General features: G+C 42.1%; 1 protein-coding gene across 1 annotated transcript in view; it reads left to right on the plus strand.

Moving 5' to 3' along the window:
• The window catches only part of CAPN9 (calpain 9), a 96,779-nt gene that overhangs the window by 64,134 nt on the left and 16,528 nt on the right, over positions 1 to 16,117 (plus strand). The window contains exons 10-15 of the mRNA XM_075267773.1: positions 2,322 to 2,479; positions 4,082 to 4,293; positions 7,289 to 7,325; positions 10,102 to 10,182; positions 12,941 to 12,998; positions 13,536 to 13,600. Coding sequence (XP_075123874.1) covers positions 2,322 to 2,479; positions 4,082 to 4,293; positions 7,289 to 7,325; positions 10,102 to 10,182; positions 12,941 to 12,998; positions 13,536 to 13,600 — 611 coding nt within the window. The remainder of the gene's footprint in view (positions 1 to 2,321; positions 2,480 to 4,081; positions 4,294 to 7,288; positions 7,326 to 10,101; positions 10,183 to 12,940; positions 12,999 to 13,535; positions 13,601 to 16,117) is intronic.

Raw genomic sequence — 16,117 nt, forward strand, 5'->3', positions numbered from 1 at the left:
GTTATGGAGTTACAATAAGAGCAATTTCCAAGATGTAGAAACTGTCTGATACCAGAGAGCAGTAGAACAAGCTACCTAAATCTCACACAGTACTGGAATACTTAGTCCTACTGGAATAGGACTAAGGCTAGGTTCACATCTGCGTTTGGGTTTCAGTTCGGATGTAGTGGGGGGTGCAGTCCGCTTGGGGACCCCCCTGAACGGAAACCTAATCCACTTAAAAAAGCTGTTATTTCCAGAAACCCACAAATCCTATAGACTATAATGGGGTCCACCGGGTTTCCATCGGAAAAGGGCGAAAAATGCGGAGAGAAAAGCACTGCTTGCACTGCTTTTTCTCCCTGCATATTACAAGTGGAATGGGGAACAGAATCCCCAGGTGAAGACCAGGCACAGATGTGAATCTAGTCTATGGCTACCCAAAGCAAAGTCGGTTGGACTTGAGCTGAATTTGGTTCCAGGTTATCACCTCATGATCTTAGTGTAGTTGATAGATGCACTACTAAACTGACCAGAGCCCATAACAATACTCACAAGGCAGTTCAAACCAGGAGAGCATAATCAAAGAGATAAAGCTGAGGTCAAACCCGAGAGTTAACAGTCAAAGCCAAAATCCGTAATCAAGTGAATATCTAGTGAACAAGCAACGTTCATAAATGCAGCAAATCAACAGAATTGATCAAAGCACAGGAACATCACTAATAAGTAACAACTATTAGCAGGCACATGGGGATTTGGGAACAATCTTTAAATATCCCTCCTCAAATGATGATAGGTTCAGTGTCTCAGAGTTCTGATAGCTGCAGAAAGCTTCTCATGTCAGCATGACTGTTAGAAAACCTGATGCAACAAAACTCAGTAAGTCCTGGGCAACTAGAATCCCCAAGCGCTGAGGCAAAAACAGTCGTGGGTGTGCCTCGCTCTCCTAATCGGAGCAGAGCCAGGCTCCAGAGTTCTTCACCAGAGCTCCTGATGGTGGAGTTGCACTTGGTAAAAGTCCGAAGCCTGGATCCGCAACTGCCCAGAGAGCGACGCACATCCAGCGAACCCCAAGAATGAGGACTCAGAAGGACCCAGATACTAACCTTAGAGTGAAGTCCAAGACAGCGGGAAGGAATGGAGTCGAAGATGAGCAGGAAGGTAATCCAGGGGATACACGCAGATATCCGAAGAACAATTTGTGGTCAAGCAAGCCGAGTTGATAACTTGAGGTCACCTGGTAGCAGAAGGCAGAGGCAGAAGCATAGTCATGGCAGCTGGGTCATACACAGGAGGTAAACGGAGTAGCCAAATCAGGATCCAAAAGGGAGGTCAGGAGAGAGCCAAAGGTCATACACAGGAGTTCAGGAAGGTGCCAAATCAGGATCACAGAGGAGAAGTCTGTAAATCAAGCCGGGTCATACACATGCAGGGTGTTCAGGAATAGCAGGGACAGGAGACAGGCAGGGAGATATAGCTAGGGAGCCAATGCTGCAGTAAAATGAATAACCAGCGGTGGGCCAAGACCAGAATGAGGCCTAAATAGCCTCAGGCCCGCAACTGATCCCCCTGACCCCAGAAGTGCTGGCTCCAGGCGCCAAGGGAAAACCGGAACCTCTGCAAACTCAAGCAGAGGCCTCCAGCCTACCCTGCACCGGAACCAGCATCCAGCAGCTGGACACAAAATGGGCCAGGAGCCTCCGCACAGCTCAGTGGAGGCCCCGGGCCATCCTAACAATGACAACCTTAAGGCAACAGCAGCAAACAGTGCTGCACACTGAGATTTCTAACAAGAGGAAGGTATTTAGATTGCTCATGAATAGGGTTGAGCGATCGGGATTGTTGTTCGGATTCCGATCGGCAATCTTTTCTGGCGGGATCAAGGTCGGAGGTTATTTCCCACAATGCTTGGCTACTGGCCAATCATTGTGGGAAAAGCCATAGTATCAGATGAGCGAGTACTATTTGAAACTCCTGTTCGAATAGCACACACCCATAGGAATGAATGGAAGCTGCCGGCATGCAGACTTTGCCAGTGTCCGGCTGCTTAACTCCCTGCGGCTGTGTCCATTCATTCCTATGGGAGCGTACTACTCTTCTGTTTCCTCCCTGCCGTGCCGTATACTCGGCTTTGCTACATCTCAGATGTAGCAGAGCTGAGTATACGGTAAAACAGGGACGAAGCAGAAGAGTGGCAGGCTGTGGTAAATCAGTCTGTGTAGTGGTTGTACCACTTTAGTTTTAAAATAGATGTAATATTTTTAATAAACCTGTCTCATATTCTTATTTTTAATCCTATCTTTGACATAATTTCATATATTTTTTTAATTTTATTCTCTCAGACACTTTCTGGACAAATCCACAGATAAAGCTAAGCCTTAAAGAGAAGGATGATGGCCACAATGAGTGCACGTTTATTGCTGCTTTGCTGCAAAAAAATAGACGCAAATTGAAAAAAGTGGGAGCTGATTTATTGACAATAGGATATGCAATTTATCAGGTTAGAATTTATGTATTTCTTGTCTCACAAAATATAGTATTTGTATAATATGACCAAAATATGTCCTAAATTATAACTTCATGTTTTCAACAGTTCCACATATATTCACTCATTAACAAAAAATATATAATGCACCAAGAAGGAGTTGTAGGAATCAAATGAATGTAATTATGATATATATACTCGAGTATAAGCCGACCTGAATATAAGCCGAGACCCCTAATTTTACTACAAAAAAACTGGGAAAACTTATTGACTCGAGTATAAGCCAAGTGGGAAAAATGCAGCAGCTACTGGAAAATTTCAAAAATTAAAATGGCCGGAATTTTTGGGTGCAGTAGGTGCTGGGGAGGAGGTGTTTTGGTTGTCTCTGTCCCTTTCCTGAGCTTGAGGACTGGGTTTTCCTCCCACTTGGAACTCAGCCAGGCTGAATATAGGGTATCTGCAGAGCTCCTATTAACCCCTTCCCAATGGAATAGGAGCACTGCAGATACCCTATATTCAGTAGACACGGGCACTTTCAGACATGGGGATACCTAATGTGTATGTGTTACACAGTAATTTTCTACTTTGAGGGCAGGTTCACACCAGCGCCCAATCTCTGTTATGCAGGTTTCCATTTCCTGCCCGAGAAACTGGGCAGGAGACGGAAACCTGCAGGCAGTTTTCAAACCCATTCATGGGTTTGAAAAGTGTTCGCCGGTGAGCTCTCCGCAGCAAAACCGTTTTTTTTTTTAACCGGACACAAAGTTGGACATGCAGGACTTTGTGTCTGGTAAAAAAAAAAAAAAAAAAAAAAAAAAAAAAAACATTTTCGCTGCGGAGAGCAGAAGACGCTCACGGGTGCTCACCGGCGGACACTGAATGTCGGTTTCCGTCTTCTGCCGACAGAAAACGGAAACCCGCATAACGGAGATCGGGCACTGGTGTGAACCTGCCCTTATAGTGTATTGCCGTCCATGGGAGATTCTCTACATTACTATTATGGATGGTCATAGACCAGCCGCAATAGTAATATAGCGATGACAGGCCTGGGAGCCTTCATTAGGCTTCTGGCTGTCATCGGAATGGGTTGGCTCCTGCATCCTCGCTGCGCAGGAGCTGGCCTGCACCTCTAAGGGTATGGGGCTAATTTTAAACTTGGAGTGGGGGGAGGAATCACAAGCAAAAATTGCCAGGCATTCCTTGCTCTTACTAGACAATAAATGGCAGGACACATGCCCCTTATAAACTACTGAAGACTCAAATTTTATCTTTTATATCTACTGGCTAATATGGTACAAAGATATATATATATATATATATATATATATATATATATATATATATATATATATAATTATTTTATTTTTTTTCCCTTAAACAATTGCATAGTAACATAGTCCATAAGCCCAGCCTATGAAATTTGTAAATTGTTTAATTTTTCAATGCACAAAAACTATCGTCTATGTTAAAACTTGAGTAAATTCCCCATTTTGTATTGATGGTTTCAGTTGTACCAGTAAATTTCTTCAGCAAGGGAACAATACAGGATAGTGGTCATGCTTTGGAACATTAATTTCTCCATTATGATCGGACTGATGTGTTATATTTCACTTTCAGTTTCCTTCTGGATCTGACTCTCAAGTGACAAAAGATTTTTTCAAGTTCAATCCTTCAAAAGCACGAAGCAAAACTTACATTAATTTGAGAGAAGTGTCACAGAGATTCAAGCTTCCTCCTGGGGATTACATGATCATACCAACCACATTTGAACCGCACCAAGAAGCTGACTTTTGTCTGAGAATATTCTCGGAAAAGAAAGCCGACATCAAGTAAGAAAACTTAAGTAAGGCTATATAAAAATGATTGCGCATAATACAGCATCCATATACTGTAAGTAAAGGGGTAGTAAAACAAACCAAAAACTAAAACCTCTAAGGCCGGGGCCTCACATTGTGAAACACTTTGTATTACAGTATCTGCAAAGTGGAAGGGATTCTGGCTAACTCCATCCATACATTGTAGAAAAAATTGCTGTGTTTTTGTAAATAGCAGCACGTCAATGATATCTACGGAAACGCTGGTGTTTTCCGTATAGGTATAATAGAGACAGAAATTCTGCAGAGGAAAACTCTGCAAAAAATCTGCAATGCATTTCCACTGCTATCTTTTCTGCAGCGTTTTTTTCGGCTGCGGCTTAGTACCTGAGGCCCTAGCATTAGGCCAGGGTGCCATGACCCAGAAATGCTGCAATTTACCATTGCAAACACAGCAAACGAAATTTGGACCCGGAAACACCACTGGAAGAATTGAGGCGTTTTACAGTAACTGCAAACTGGATGTGATTCTTGCAAATCCCATGAGCACTTTGCAGCATTTCAGTTATATCTATGGAAATGCCAGCAGCTTCTCCGTAGATATAATTGTAACAAAAAGTCCATGGAGGAAAACTCCACAAACTTTCTGTTTAAAGCGCTGCGGGAAGAATCGCAAAGTGTTCCTGCCGCGTTTTTTTCCACAGCGCTTTATAGCTGCGGGTCGTCTCCTGGGGCCTTTTCTGTAATCCACAATTTAATGCAAAGCCTTATCTCAGTTTTTAAACAGCCATCGAAACTGGAATCTGCTCACTACCATTTTCTCTAAAAAAAACCCCAAAAACTATATATATTATAACAAAAAAATTGTACATTTCAAATGTTGACAGTAAGAATCCATTGTACTGTATAACACAAAGCCCTTTTTCAAATAACTAAAGCCAGCCAACCAAACAATTTACGTATCACCCAAATTTCAGGTGAGGAAAAATAACGTACACTCACCGGCCACTTTATTAAGTACACCTGTCCAACTGCTCGTTAACACTTAATTTCTAATCAGCCAATCACATGGTGGCAACTCAGTGCATTTAGGCATGTAGACATGGTCAAGACAATCTCCTGCAGTTCAAACCGAGCATCAGTATGGGGAAGAAAGGTGATTTGAGTGCCTTTGAACGTGGTTGTTGGTGCCAGAAGGGCTGGTCTGAGTATTTCAGAAACTGCTGATCTACTGGGATTTTCACGCACAACCATCTCTAGGGTTTACAGAGAATGGTCCGAAAAAGAAAAAACATCCAGTGAGCGGCAGTTCTGTGGGCGGAAATGCGTTGTTGATGCCAGAGGTCAGAGGAGAATGGCCAGACTGGTTCGAGCTGATAGAAAGGCAACAGTGACTCAAATAGCCACCCGTTACAACCAAGGTAGCCAGAAGAGCATCTCTGAACGCACAGTACGTCGAACTTTGAGGCAGATGGGCTACAGCAGCAGAAGACCACACCGGGTGCCACTCCTTTCAGCTAAGAACAGGAAACTGAGGCTACAATTTGCACAAGCTCATCGAAATTGGACAATTGAAGATTGGAAAAACGTTGCCTAGTCTGATGAGTCTCGATTTCTGCTGCGACATTCGGATGGTAGGGTCAGAATTTGGCGTCAACAACATGAAAGCATGGATCCATCCTGCCTTGTATCAACGGTTCAGGCTGGTGGTGGTGGTGTCATGGTGTGGGGAATATTTTCTTGGCACTCTTTGGGCCCCTTGGTACCAATTGAGCATCGTTGCAACGCCAAAGCCTACCTGAGTATTGTTGCTGACCATGTCCATCCCTTTATGACCACAATGTACCCAACATCTGATGGCTACTTTCAGCAGGATAATGCGCCATGTCATAAAGCTGGAATCCTCTCAGACTGGTTTCTTGAACATGACAATGAGTTCACTGTACTCCAATGGCCTCCACAGTCACCAGATCTCAATCCAATAGAGCATCTTTGGGATGTGGTGGAACGGGAGATTCGCATCATGGATGTGCAGCCGACAAATCTGCGGCAACTGTGTGATGCCATCATGTCAATACGGACCAAAATCTCTGAGGAATGCTTCCAGCACCTTGTTGAATCTATGCCACGAAGAATTGAGGCAGTTCTGAAGGCAAAAGGGGGTCCAACCCGTTACTAGCATGGTGTACCTAATAAAGTGGCCGGTGAGTGTATTTACCTGTACTTACACATACTGTATTCAGCATGTTGATCGGTTCAAGCTAGCTACCTTTGGACCAGTAAATCCCAGCCCAAACATGGCCATGTGAAATGGTCCCAAGGTTAAATCTGCTTTTAAAGAACACTTATGCACTAAAACCTACCTAAAGCGTTGTTCAAACAACACATGTCCTTTACTATGTTGAATAAGTAAAGATCTTTAGTCAACACATTAGCAACATTGTGGCACAGAATGCTAACCTGGAAACAGCTCTTCAGTGGCTTTTGTTGTGATAAGATATTAAGTTCTTGTGACATTATTGTCAGTGATCTTCAGGTAGTCTTTGCCACATCTGTACCTAAAGTCAGAATTCTGCTGGTTCTCTGTTTATTTTCTTGACATGTTCGATTCTGTTCATGTGTCATACCTTTCATTCATAACTCTGTGCAAAATTCTTTCTATGACACGTCCTGATATTGATGGAGCCCAATATTGCATACGTCATTATTTTTGCTGTCAAACCGCACAAATATCAAATAAGGAACATTGAGGAACTATTTTAATGCATCACAAACAATAGGGCATGTCCTATTTTTGTCAGTTTTCAATAGACTCAAGTCTAAGAGGGATCTGTATAAACGGATGCCCCATAAGTACAAAATGGCCGTGAGAAAAGCAGACCGTTCAGACCGTTTGTGTGCTTGTAGAATAACAGAACTGCCAATGGAGGTTCCAGTGTCAGCCTATATGCTTGAAAGAGTTAGAACTGATCCTTCCACATTAAAAATCTAAATCTATTATCTTTTACAGAGATGTTAGTGGTGACATAAATGTGAATGTTCCAGAGGTAAGAGTACTAATACCATTGCTTACGTATACATTGAATTTTTATTTTGTATGATGGCAATGTCCACAGTGAGAATCAGATGAAATATTCAGACCATTAGCTCATTCATACCTGTGACAATAAAGACACTTCACCTTTTGGACTGCTAGTACTGCAGAACCTTGGAAGGTCCTTACAGGTAGACAAAAGCACTAGCTGCTACTGAATCTATTAATGTTATTTGTGTTTCATTAATTTTATTCTTCACAATGTTACAAGCTAGAAATTTGTTGAAAAATGTGCACCATTTAGACTGAGGACTTTGGTTTTGTAATGTTGTTTTCTGTCAAGCTTTATCTGTAAAAACTCTGTGGTTGGAAGTGTGCAGCCAGTAGCAGATATAAGCGGGTTTTGTAGTTCCATGTCTCACAGGCAGACCTCAGCGAACACTTTCTCTCCACTGAGCCCCGTGGGGAAGAAATGTCCTGGGAAGGCCCCCAAATCCCTGAAGGATCTACTATTACTTACACTGGTCCTCACCATGCACTCTTTCCTCAGCAGAGAGCCAGTGGGATAAAAGATGGCTGCATTGCTCTGCTTCCATAGTGGACACCCCATAGTGTTAGCATACTGTCTCTATAAATTCTTTACACAGTTAGTCCCCACAGCAGGATTTCCTGCTAGATCCCCCTTCTACCTCATTGTCTGCTTAGCGGGAATCCTCTTCAGCATTCACCCCTCCATTATCATGAATCCATGCCTGTAGGGCTAGTGAGATGGCTGTAGGCTCCCCTCAGGTAACTGCCTGCAAACCATCAGAACCATCAATAGCAGCCCTCCTGCAGTCATAAAAAAATTCCTTTGCAACACCTTTTTCTAACTCCCACCCACACACACACACCCTTTTCCTATAGATCTCTGGACATCTGTTCAATGGCTGCACACCAGACAGGACTGAAGTGAAGGAGACTAACAAATACTGTAGCTGTCAGAATAGAGACCTACAATGCCATGTTGAAGACCTAGATAGTCATTGTCGTCAAAACTAGAGATGGACAAGCTGGTTTGTCACAAACTAGGTTTGATCTAAATATTTAAAGTTGTTTGATTTTTAAAAAAAACAAACAAATAAATGCAGATTCGTCTCTCTGTGTGTGAGTCACTGTGTGACATTATAGCAACCCCTGACATCACCTGATAGCCTCTTAGGTGATAGACCTTAAGTCATATATGAAGTCATATACACTATATAAGGTCATAACAAAAAACTAGACCTCTCCACCATTATTGTATTCTCACAGCATCATACAGAGCACTCAGTTCAGAAAGGCTGACAATTGCAAGCAATAGTTAGGAATAGGAAGAGAATTTAGTCATATATAAGCAGTTACAGGCAGATTAGTGATAGAAATCATAGTTAGGAGTGAGGAGCAGATCTGTGCTGCTGTATACAGAGTATTTAAACATACTTTTTAAGGACCTGTGGTCCTACAGCTCCTGTTAGTGAAAAATTTCTTGTATAAGGGCAAGAATTTTTTTTTCCATTAAATACATAACAAATGTTAAAGAGGACCTTTCACCAATTTGGGCACAGGCAGTTCTATATACTGCTGGAAAGCTGACAGTGCGCTGAATTCAGCACACTGTCGGCTTTCCCGATCTGTGCCCCGGGTAAAGCGCTATCGGTCCCGGTACTGTAGCGCTTTACAGTCAGAAGGGCATTCCTGACAGTCAGTCAGGAATGTCCTTCTCCACAGCAGTGCCTATCGCCTCCTGATAATACTCGTCTATGGGCGAACACTGTGAGCAGAGAGGGTGGGGGCGTTCCTCCCCGCTCACACTGTACAGCGCGATAGGCACTGCTGTGGAGAAGGACGTACCTGACAGACTGTCAGGAACACCCTTTTGACTGTAAAGAGCTACGGTACCAGGACCGATAGCTCTTTACCCGGGGCACAGATCGGAAAAGCCGACAGTGTGCTGAATTCAGCGCACTGTCAGCTCTCCAGCAGTATATAGAACTGCCTGTGCCCAAATCGGTGAAAGGTCCTCTTTAAGATAATCCAGGTTATTTATTGCTTTCAAGTGTTGTTTTCAGAGTCGTAGAAAATATTCCACCTTTTTCAGCTGGCAGCCAAGCCAGGCACGTTGATAGTGTGCCCCACATTTTTCTTGAAATTTTGTAAATTGTCTCTCCATCAATACAATGCTGATTTGGCTTCCTCCAGTTCCTCCACACTGGACCATCTCTCACTTCCAACTTCATGAAAACAAGCCATTACTTACACCACACTCCCTCATTTCATGTTTGCAAGGTGAAGTGCATGTTGAGTGGTACTGTTGGAGTGTCGGTTTGAGCAGTAGTATACATAGTGAATGATTACTTATACAGCAAAACACAGACAAACTGGAATGGATAACTGGTCTGTGAGAAGAACTACAATTTCTACCTCAGTCACGATGATCAGTTTTGGAAGATAATCGAGCTTTTTCAGCATTCAGACCAGGCTCAGTGATAGTATGCCCCATACTTTTCTTGAAATTTTGTAAATTGACATTCTGCCAACACAATGTTGATGTTACATGTGCTCCCATAGAAAACACTTTTGGCTGTGTATCACTATGCATTATTTAGTACCTGAGACCCTCATTGATTCAATCATATTGACTAAACAGGAATGAACTAGAAAAATGAAATAACTACATATTTCAGTAGAAAGAATATCACTGCATCCTGCATATATTGTTACAATATAAATGTGCACAGTCATGTAGTTACTACTTTTTTTACACTCAGCCTCCACAACCAAATCCACCACAACAAGAGACAGAAGAAGAAAAACAGTTCCGCAACTTGTTTGAGCAAATTTCTGGAGACGTATGTATAATATGCCTTTTTTAAAGTTTGATATAAAAAAATGATTATATAAAAAATAACATCTGCTTATGTTTCATCCGTAGACATACACCATTGCCAACTTATAGGTTACTAAACCATGTCACAATAGCAACCCATGATAATTTTAAATATTTCATATAAAACATTTCTAAGGGTTAGTTCACACGTTGCCCGTCTGCGCAGGTTTTGACACAGAGAGAGACGCGGCAACCCGCGTCTCTCTCTGGTCAAAACCCGCCTGCCACGACCACTGCGGAGGGTGCTGCCACTAGGCGGAAGCCGCGGTCCAGCGCGCCGCAACTTCCGCCTGAAGATAGGACATGTCGCTTCTTTTCTCCGCTAGCAGCAGCCCGCCGCTAGCAGAAAAAAGAAGCCCGGCGGTCTGCATAGACCACCATTGTAAAGGGGCGGATTTTGAAGCGAAATCCGCTGTCAAAATCCGCCCCTTTGCCCACGTGTGAACTAGCCCTAATAAGAATTCAGTTTGTAATATGTATCTTTTGTTTTATTATTATTACACACATGCATAGTAACTGGTCAATAGTAAGAGAACTAATGGTCAGTGAGCATTATCCTCCAGAGAGATATGACCATCTACCAGCATACTGTGAGCAGTAAAGAACGTTGTTTCATTTCATTTGCTAGAGTAAGGTTATGTTCACATCATCTAAAATTGGCAGAGAGATCCTGCATAGAGGATTGTGTACATTACAGTCTATGGGATCTGCAGGTATCCAAGGATAAATACTTTTTAGCGGATGATCTCCATCAGTCGGACAACGTAGTGTAAAGATATTTTATTCGGAAAAACACCAATATATTTTTGAGGGTGTCCTTTATGAAGTAGAAAGAAAAGAATTACAGATCCCGCACATATTTAGGATATGAGGTTTTGGGGGTTACATGGAGACTGACTCAATAACATTCTGAGGGGATACAATCAAGGGGAAATAGAGTGCAAGCTTCGTTAAGCAGGTGCTTTTAGCCGTCCTCTTAACCATGGTTCAGGAAATGGAGGTGGAGCACGGAGCAGTTCGCAGAAACCAGTATAACCGCCAATCGGGGGGTGGGTGAGCAGCATGGTATTGTCATGCTGCCTCAGTACAGCAGGGGTCCTGACGGTGGGCCCCTAGAAACAATTCCACTGGTGGGCCCTAGACATCCCAGTCCAACACTGTGTGTAAATGTATGTGTGTATATATATATATATATATATATATATATATATATATATATATAATGTGTGTACTGAAAATATATATATATATATATAGGGCTTTTTTACGCTCGTATCACATTGAAAGCAATAGGGGAAAAAAGCCTCCCATTCATTTCAATGGGGAGCGCATGTATGTCAGCTCCCTTAGAAATGAATGGGATCTGCTTTGTACGCGCTCATTCCGAATGTGTTTTACGTTCAGAATCATCTGAGTGTAGACTCAGTGTGAATGCACCCTTATAGTGTTTTTTTTAACGTGGAAAGTGTGTAGTTGATAGGCTGTGATGGTGGGGTAAAAATGTGACTTGGGCTTGTTAGATGCCCCAGGCATGCTTCCCCTGCTGTCCCAATTGCATTGCAGAGGTGTTGTCATCATTTGCTGAGGTGTCATAGTGGACTTGGTGACCCTTCTGAGTCGAATTTGGGTTTCCCCTGAAACAAACGGTTTTTCCCCATAGGCTATAATGGGGTCCGATATTCGTTCAAATAGCCAAATATTGAGGGGCTATTCGAAATGAATAACAAATATCGAATATTTCACTGTTCACTCATCTCTAGTGCTGACACATTCTTGTGTGTTTTTCACCTGCCCTTTGTATATTTATATATCTATGAGCTTGTACAGTATGCTTGTAAAATGTGATCTATTTATCTTTTTAGCTAACTTTGAGTAAAAGTTAAGTTTTATGTTTGCCTCACTGCTGATATGTAATCATATTATATACAAACATATACAATCATATTAAAAATATGTTCCTCATGTCAATAGAGCCTAAGTAATATGCATGAACTCTGCACGTGATAAACTTTTATTTTAGGAGGTGTAGTGCATTTGTAGTAGATTGAGTAGATTGCCATCTGAAGGTAGCTTTATACTAGAGATGAGCAAACAATAAAATGTTCGAGGTTCGATATTCGTTTCGAGTAGCCCCTCAATATTCGACTACTCGAATCGAATATCGAACCCTATTATAGTCTATGGGGGGAAAATGCTCGTTTCAGGGGTAGGCAAACATTCGATCAAATTATACTTACCAAGTCCACGAGTGAGGGTTGGGCTGGATCCTCTGAGAAGTCTTCTCCTTGCAGCATCCCCACAGCATCTTCCGGCTCTGAATTCACTCTGCCAGACATCGGGCCTGGGCAGAGCCGACTGCGCATGCCCGCACTACAAGCGGACATGCGCAGTCGGCTCTGCCCAGGCCCGATGCCTGGCAGAGTGAATTCCAGCCGGAAGACGCCACGGGGAAGCTGCACAGAGAAGACTTCTAAAGGTAGGAGAAGAACCAGCGTTGATTGGCCGACTGTATAGCATTCAGCCAATCAATGCTGGTTCTGCATCGAACTTTTCCATTCGAATAACGAGTGATACTCGATCGAGTACGAGTATTTCGAATACCGTAGTATTCTATCGAATACCTACTCGATCAAATACTACTCGCTCATCTCTACTTTATACTGGTATGTTTGAACTTATTTCAATAGTCATGTAATAATCCATATATTTTTCTTTCACAGGACTTGGTAGTTAGTCCTCAAGAATTGCAGTATGTTTTGAATTCAGTTCTGAGAAGAAGTAAGTTTTCACTAATTCATTACATTTAACTGACTTTCAGTGTATTCCAGTAAATTTAGCATTATAGCAGAGTAAGTTTGCAAAGCTATTTTATAGATTTCCACCTAGTTACATGTTTTCTCCACGATACCAGGATGCTTACAGGCTAGGTATGTATAGAATGGTTCCTTTACTGTAAGTGTAGCAAGACTATGGAAATCTCTGACTGCAGTTGCTCTCATGATTGATTGGAGATTTTGCTGAGATTTATCAGATACCACGTTTGAAGTCAGGAAGGAATTTGTGACCTAATAAGAGTAAAATTGTCTTTAGTCTAATGGTGATATAGGAAAAATAATGTAGTACTGTTTTAGTTATAATATATCTTGACCTACAAGTATCTATGATCGCCTCATAGGGAGATATGGTTTTGCCTTTCTTCGGATCAGTGTCACAGGAAAGTAGATTGAACAAAAATGACACTTTCCAGCCATTGTGTACATTTCCTATATGCTTATAAGCAATTTACATATGTGTTTATTTTTCTTTATTTTTCAGCAAAGAATATTAAATTTAAAGAGATGAGCCTTCTGTCATGCCATAACATAATTTCACTTATGGATGTATCCTTCATAATATTTTTCCTAGATATGCTTTTTCTGAGACTACATACTTATAACTGTAGACATTAATGTGCTATTTGTAATGAATAACACTAGGCTCAGACTGGCTTATCAGGGTACCAATGAAACCACTGTTGGGCCCGCCGCCCCCATATCCCCATGCCTTTAGGGGGCACTATCTGACTCCTACTACTTTTTTAATAACCTCATCATAAACGGACCTTATTAACTTAGTGATGCCCATTTCTGCGCTTACAAGATGCCTGGGATAAGGGGTAAGTATCAGTACTTACCTATCTACTCTCCAGCCCCTCCCATTTCCTCCTGCTCAAGGTGCACATGACATCACAACAGTCTACCCTGAGCAGAGAGACAGAGTGGGACTGGACAGCAGACAGGTAAGGCTTGGTTCACACATCAGTATGCCATCCGTCCGTTTGAATTCAGTAATTAATAAGGGTAATAGGTAATAAGTAATTAGGTAATAAGGGGATTAAAAGTAGCAATTGTAAACAGAGTAGAGATGAGGACATATCATAAATGTCCTTATGTCTACTCTGTTTACAATTTTCTACTTTTAATCCCCTTATCTGTCCTCTAGGGGATGGACAGCGTTTGCTGTCAGCATAAAAAGGTGTCAGTATACAATCAGTATGTGCATCAGTCCGTTTTTAGTCTCAAACTGAATTCAAATGGACGGATGGCATACTGATATGTGAACCAAGCCTTAGCAATGAGCTAATATATAAGGGGATCAGTGAAGGGGCCACTTTATGCCTCATACAATGATCTCTTCACTGGTTCCTCCATTCAGTAGCTCCTTCACTAGTCCCCTATATTGTATGTGGCTGTATGGGACTATTATATTGAGTAGTTGCAATGATGGGATTCAATGTCCTGTGTAGGGCAATAAAGTGTGTTGGGCATTAGGGGGGAAATTTTGAAGACATACAGTATTAATTTTATGTATGGTTTATCCTCAGGATTGGTGATAAATACCTGATCAGTAGGGGACCAACATCCTATACACAACACTGGGCCAGAGATGGCAGAGAGTCTAGTAACCAGGCATAGTCTCTGCATCTCAGAGCTCATTGAAGTCAGTGGAGCTCTGCTGCAACAAAGGCAGGATGGTGACCAGAACTGGTTCTATATAGCTGATTAGGCCCAGTGCTGGATGTTGGCCCCCTACTAATTAAGTATTTTTGACCCTAGAATTGGCCATAAAAAAAAAAAAATTAAGCCCAGAGAATCACTTTAAAAAGGTTGTCCATAAATTGAAGCTGCCCCTGTGGCAGTCAGGGAGGTGTAAAAGCATAAAAAACAAAACAAAAAACAAACACTCACCTGTACCCAATACCCCATTGTGCTTCACCAGTATCCGTTACGTCTCATGCTGTTGTGTCATTGCTGGAGATCCAGCACCCTGACCACTGAGTACAATCAGTAGCCTCAGGATATATCATCAGGCACATACTAGTGGCTGCTAAGTCACTTGAGGCACAAGACTCCTGGCAAGAAGGAGCTGGCAATGGAACTGGTGAGTATGGTGGGTTTGTTTGTTTGGTTGTTTTTTTAATTTTACACCTCCCCCAGCTGCCACACTCGTTGCTCCAATTCCTGGACAAACCCCTTAAAAGTTTTATTCACTGTTCTAATATTGATGGCCTGTCCTTAGGATAGGTCGTCAATATTACATCTGCAGGGGTCCAACAGCCAGAACCCTTGCAGATTAGCTCTTTCAGGACAGCATGTCTACTGGTACTGTTAACAATTCCAAGAGCCATACTGTTCATTTGCCATACAGTGTGTAGCAGTGAGCTTGGCTAGTACATGGTGCACATCATATGGTGTGTAAGCAACATGGCTCCCAACATGTAATTACCTGCACCTGCCTTGTCTCGGCACAGCTGACTTATAGGCTGGCAGTCAGATCCCCTCATATGTAATATTGATAGGCCATCAATATTGGAAAGATGTGTAACCCATTTAATATATGGGGCCAAAATTTATTCTAGGCAGCAGGGAACTCTGTGTGAAGGGAGACACGATGGGATGCTCAAAGGGGGTGTTATACAATTTGGGGACCAGGAAAGCAGGCTTTATACCGTGGTGTAAATGTCCTGTGAAAGGTATGAGCCAAGTCATTAATATATTGTTTATTAAATTTATTAGCAAATTTTTTGGGCTCTTTTCTGCGAAATTCTGCATTCTTTTCACGGTTTCCCTTGTTTATTAAGTGCTGTTTCTGCCTTTCACTGAATGTTACTGCATATGGAGTACATGGCTCTGTAAAATGAAGAGAAAATGAGAGTAGGAGAGGGTCACTTCAGTTATACCTGCGACATTATAAAATGTGCAAATTTGCTTCTGGTGTCTCATCTGACCTCTTATATGACACTAAGGTTACAGTACGAGGTTAAATTATTTCCAGAGACATCACTGGTTCAAAACAGTGGGGATTGGGATTTTCATATCATTAAATATTATGAAGCTGCATATAAATATCCTAACCCT

The sequence above is a fragment of the Leptodactylus fuscus genome, chromosome 3 (assembly GCF_031893055.1).
Source record: "Leptodactylus fuscus isolate aLepFus1 chromosome 3, aLepFus1.hap2, whole genome shotgun sequence".
Taxonomy (NCBI): domain Eukaryota; kingdom Metazoa; phylum Chordata; class Amphibia; order Anura; family Leptodactylidae; genus Leptodactylus; species Leptodactylus fuscus.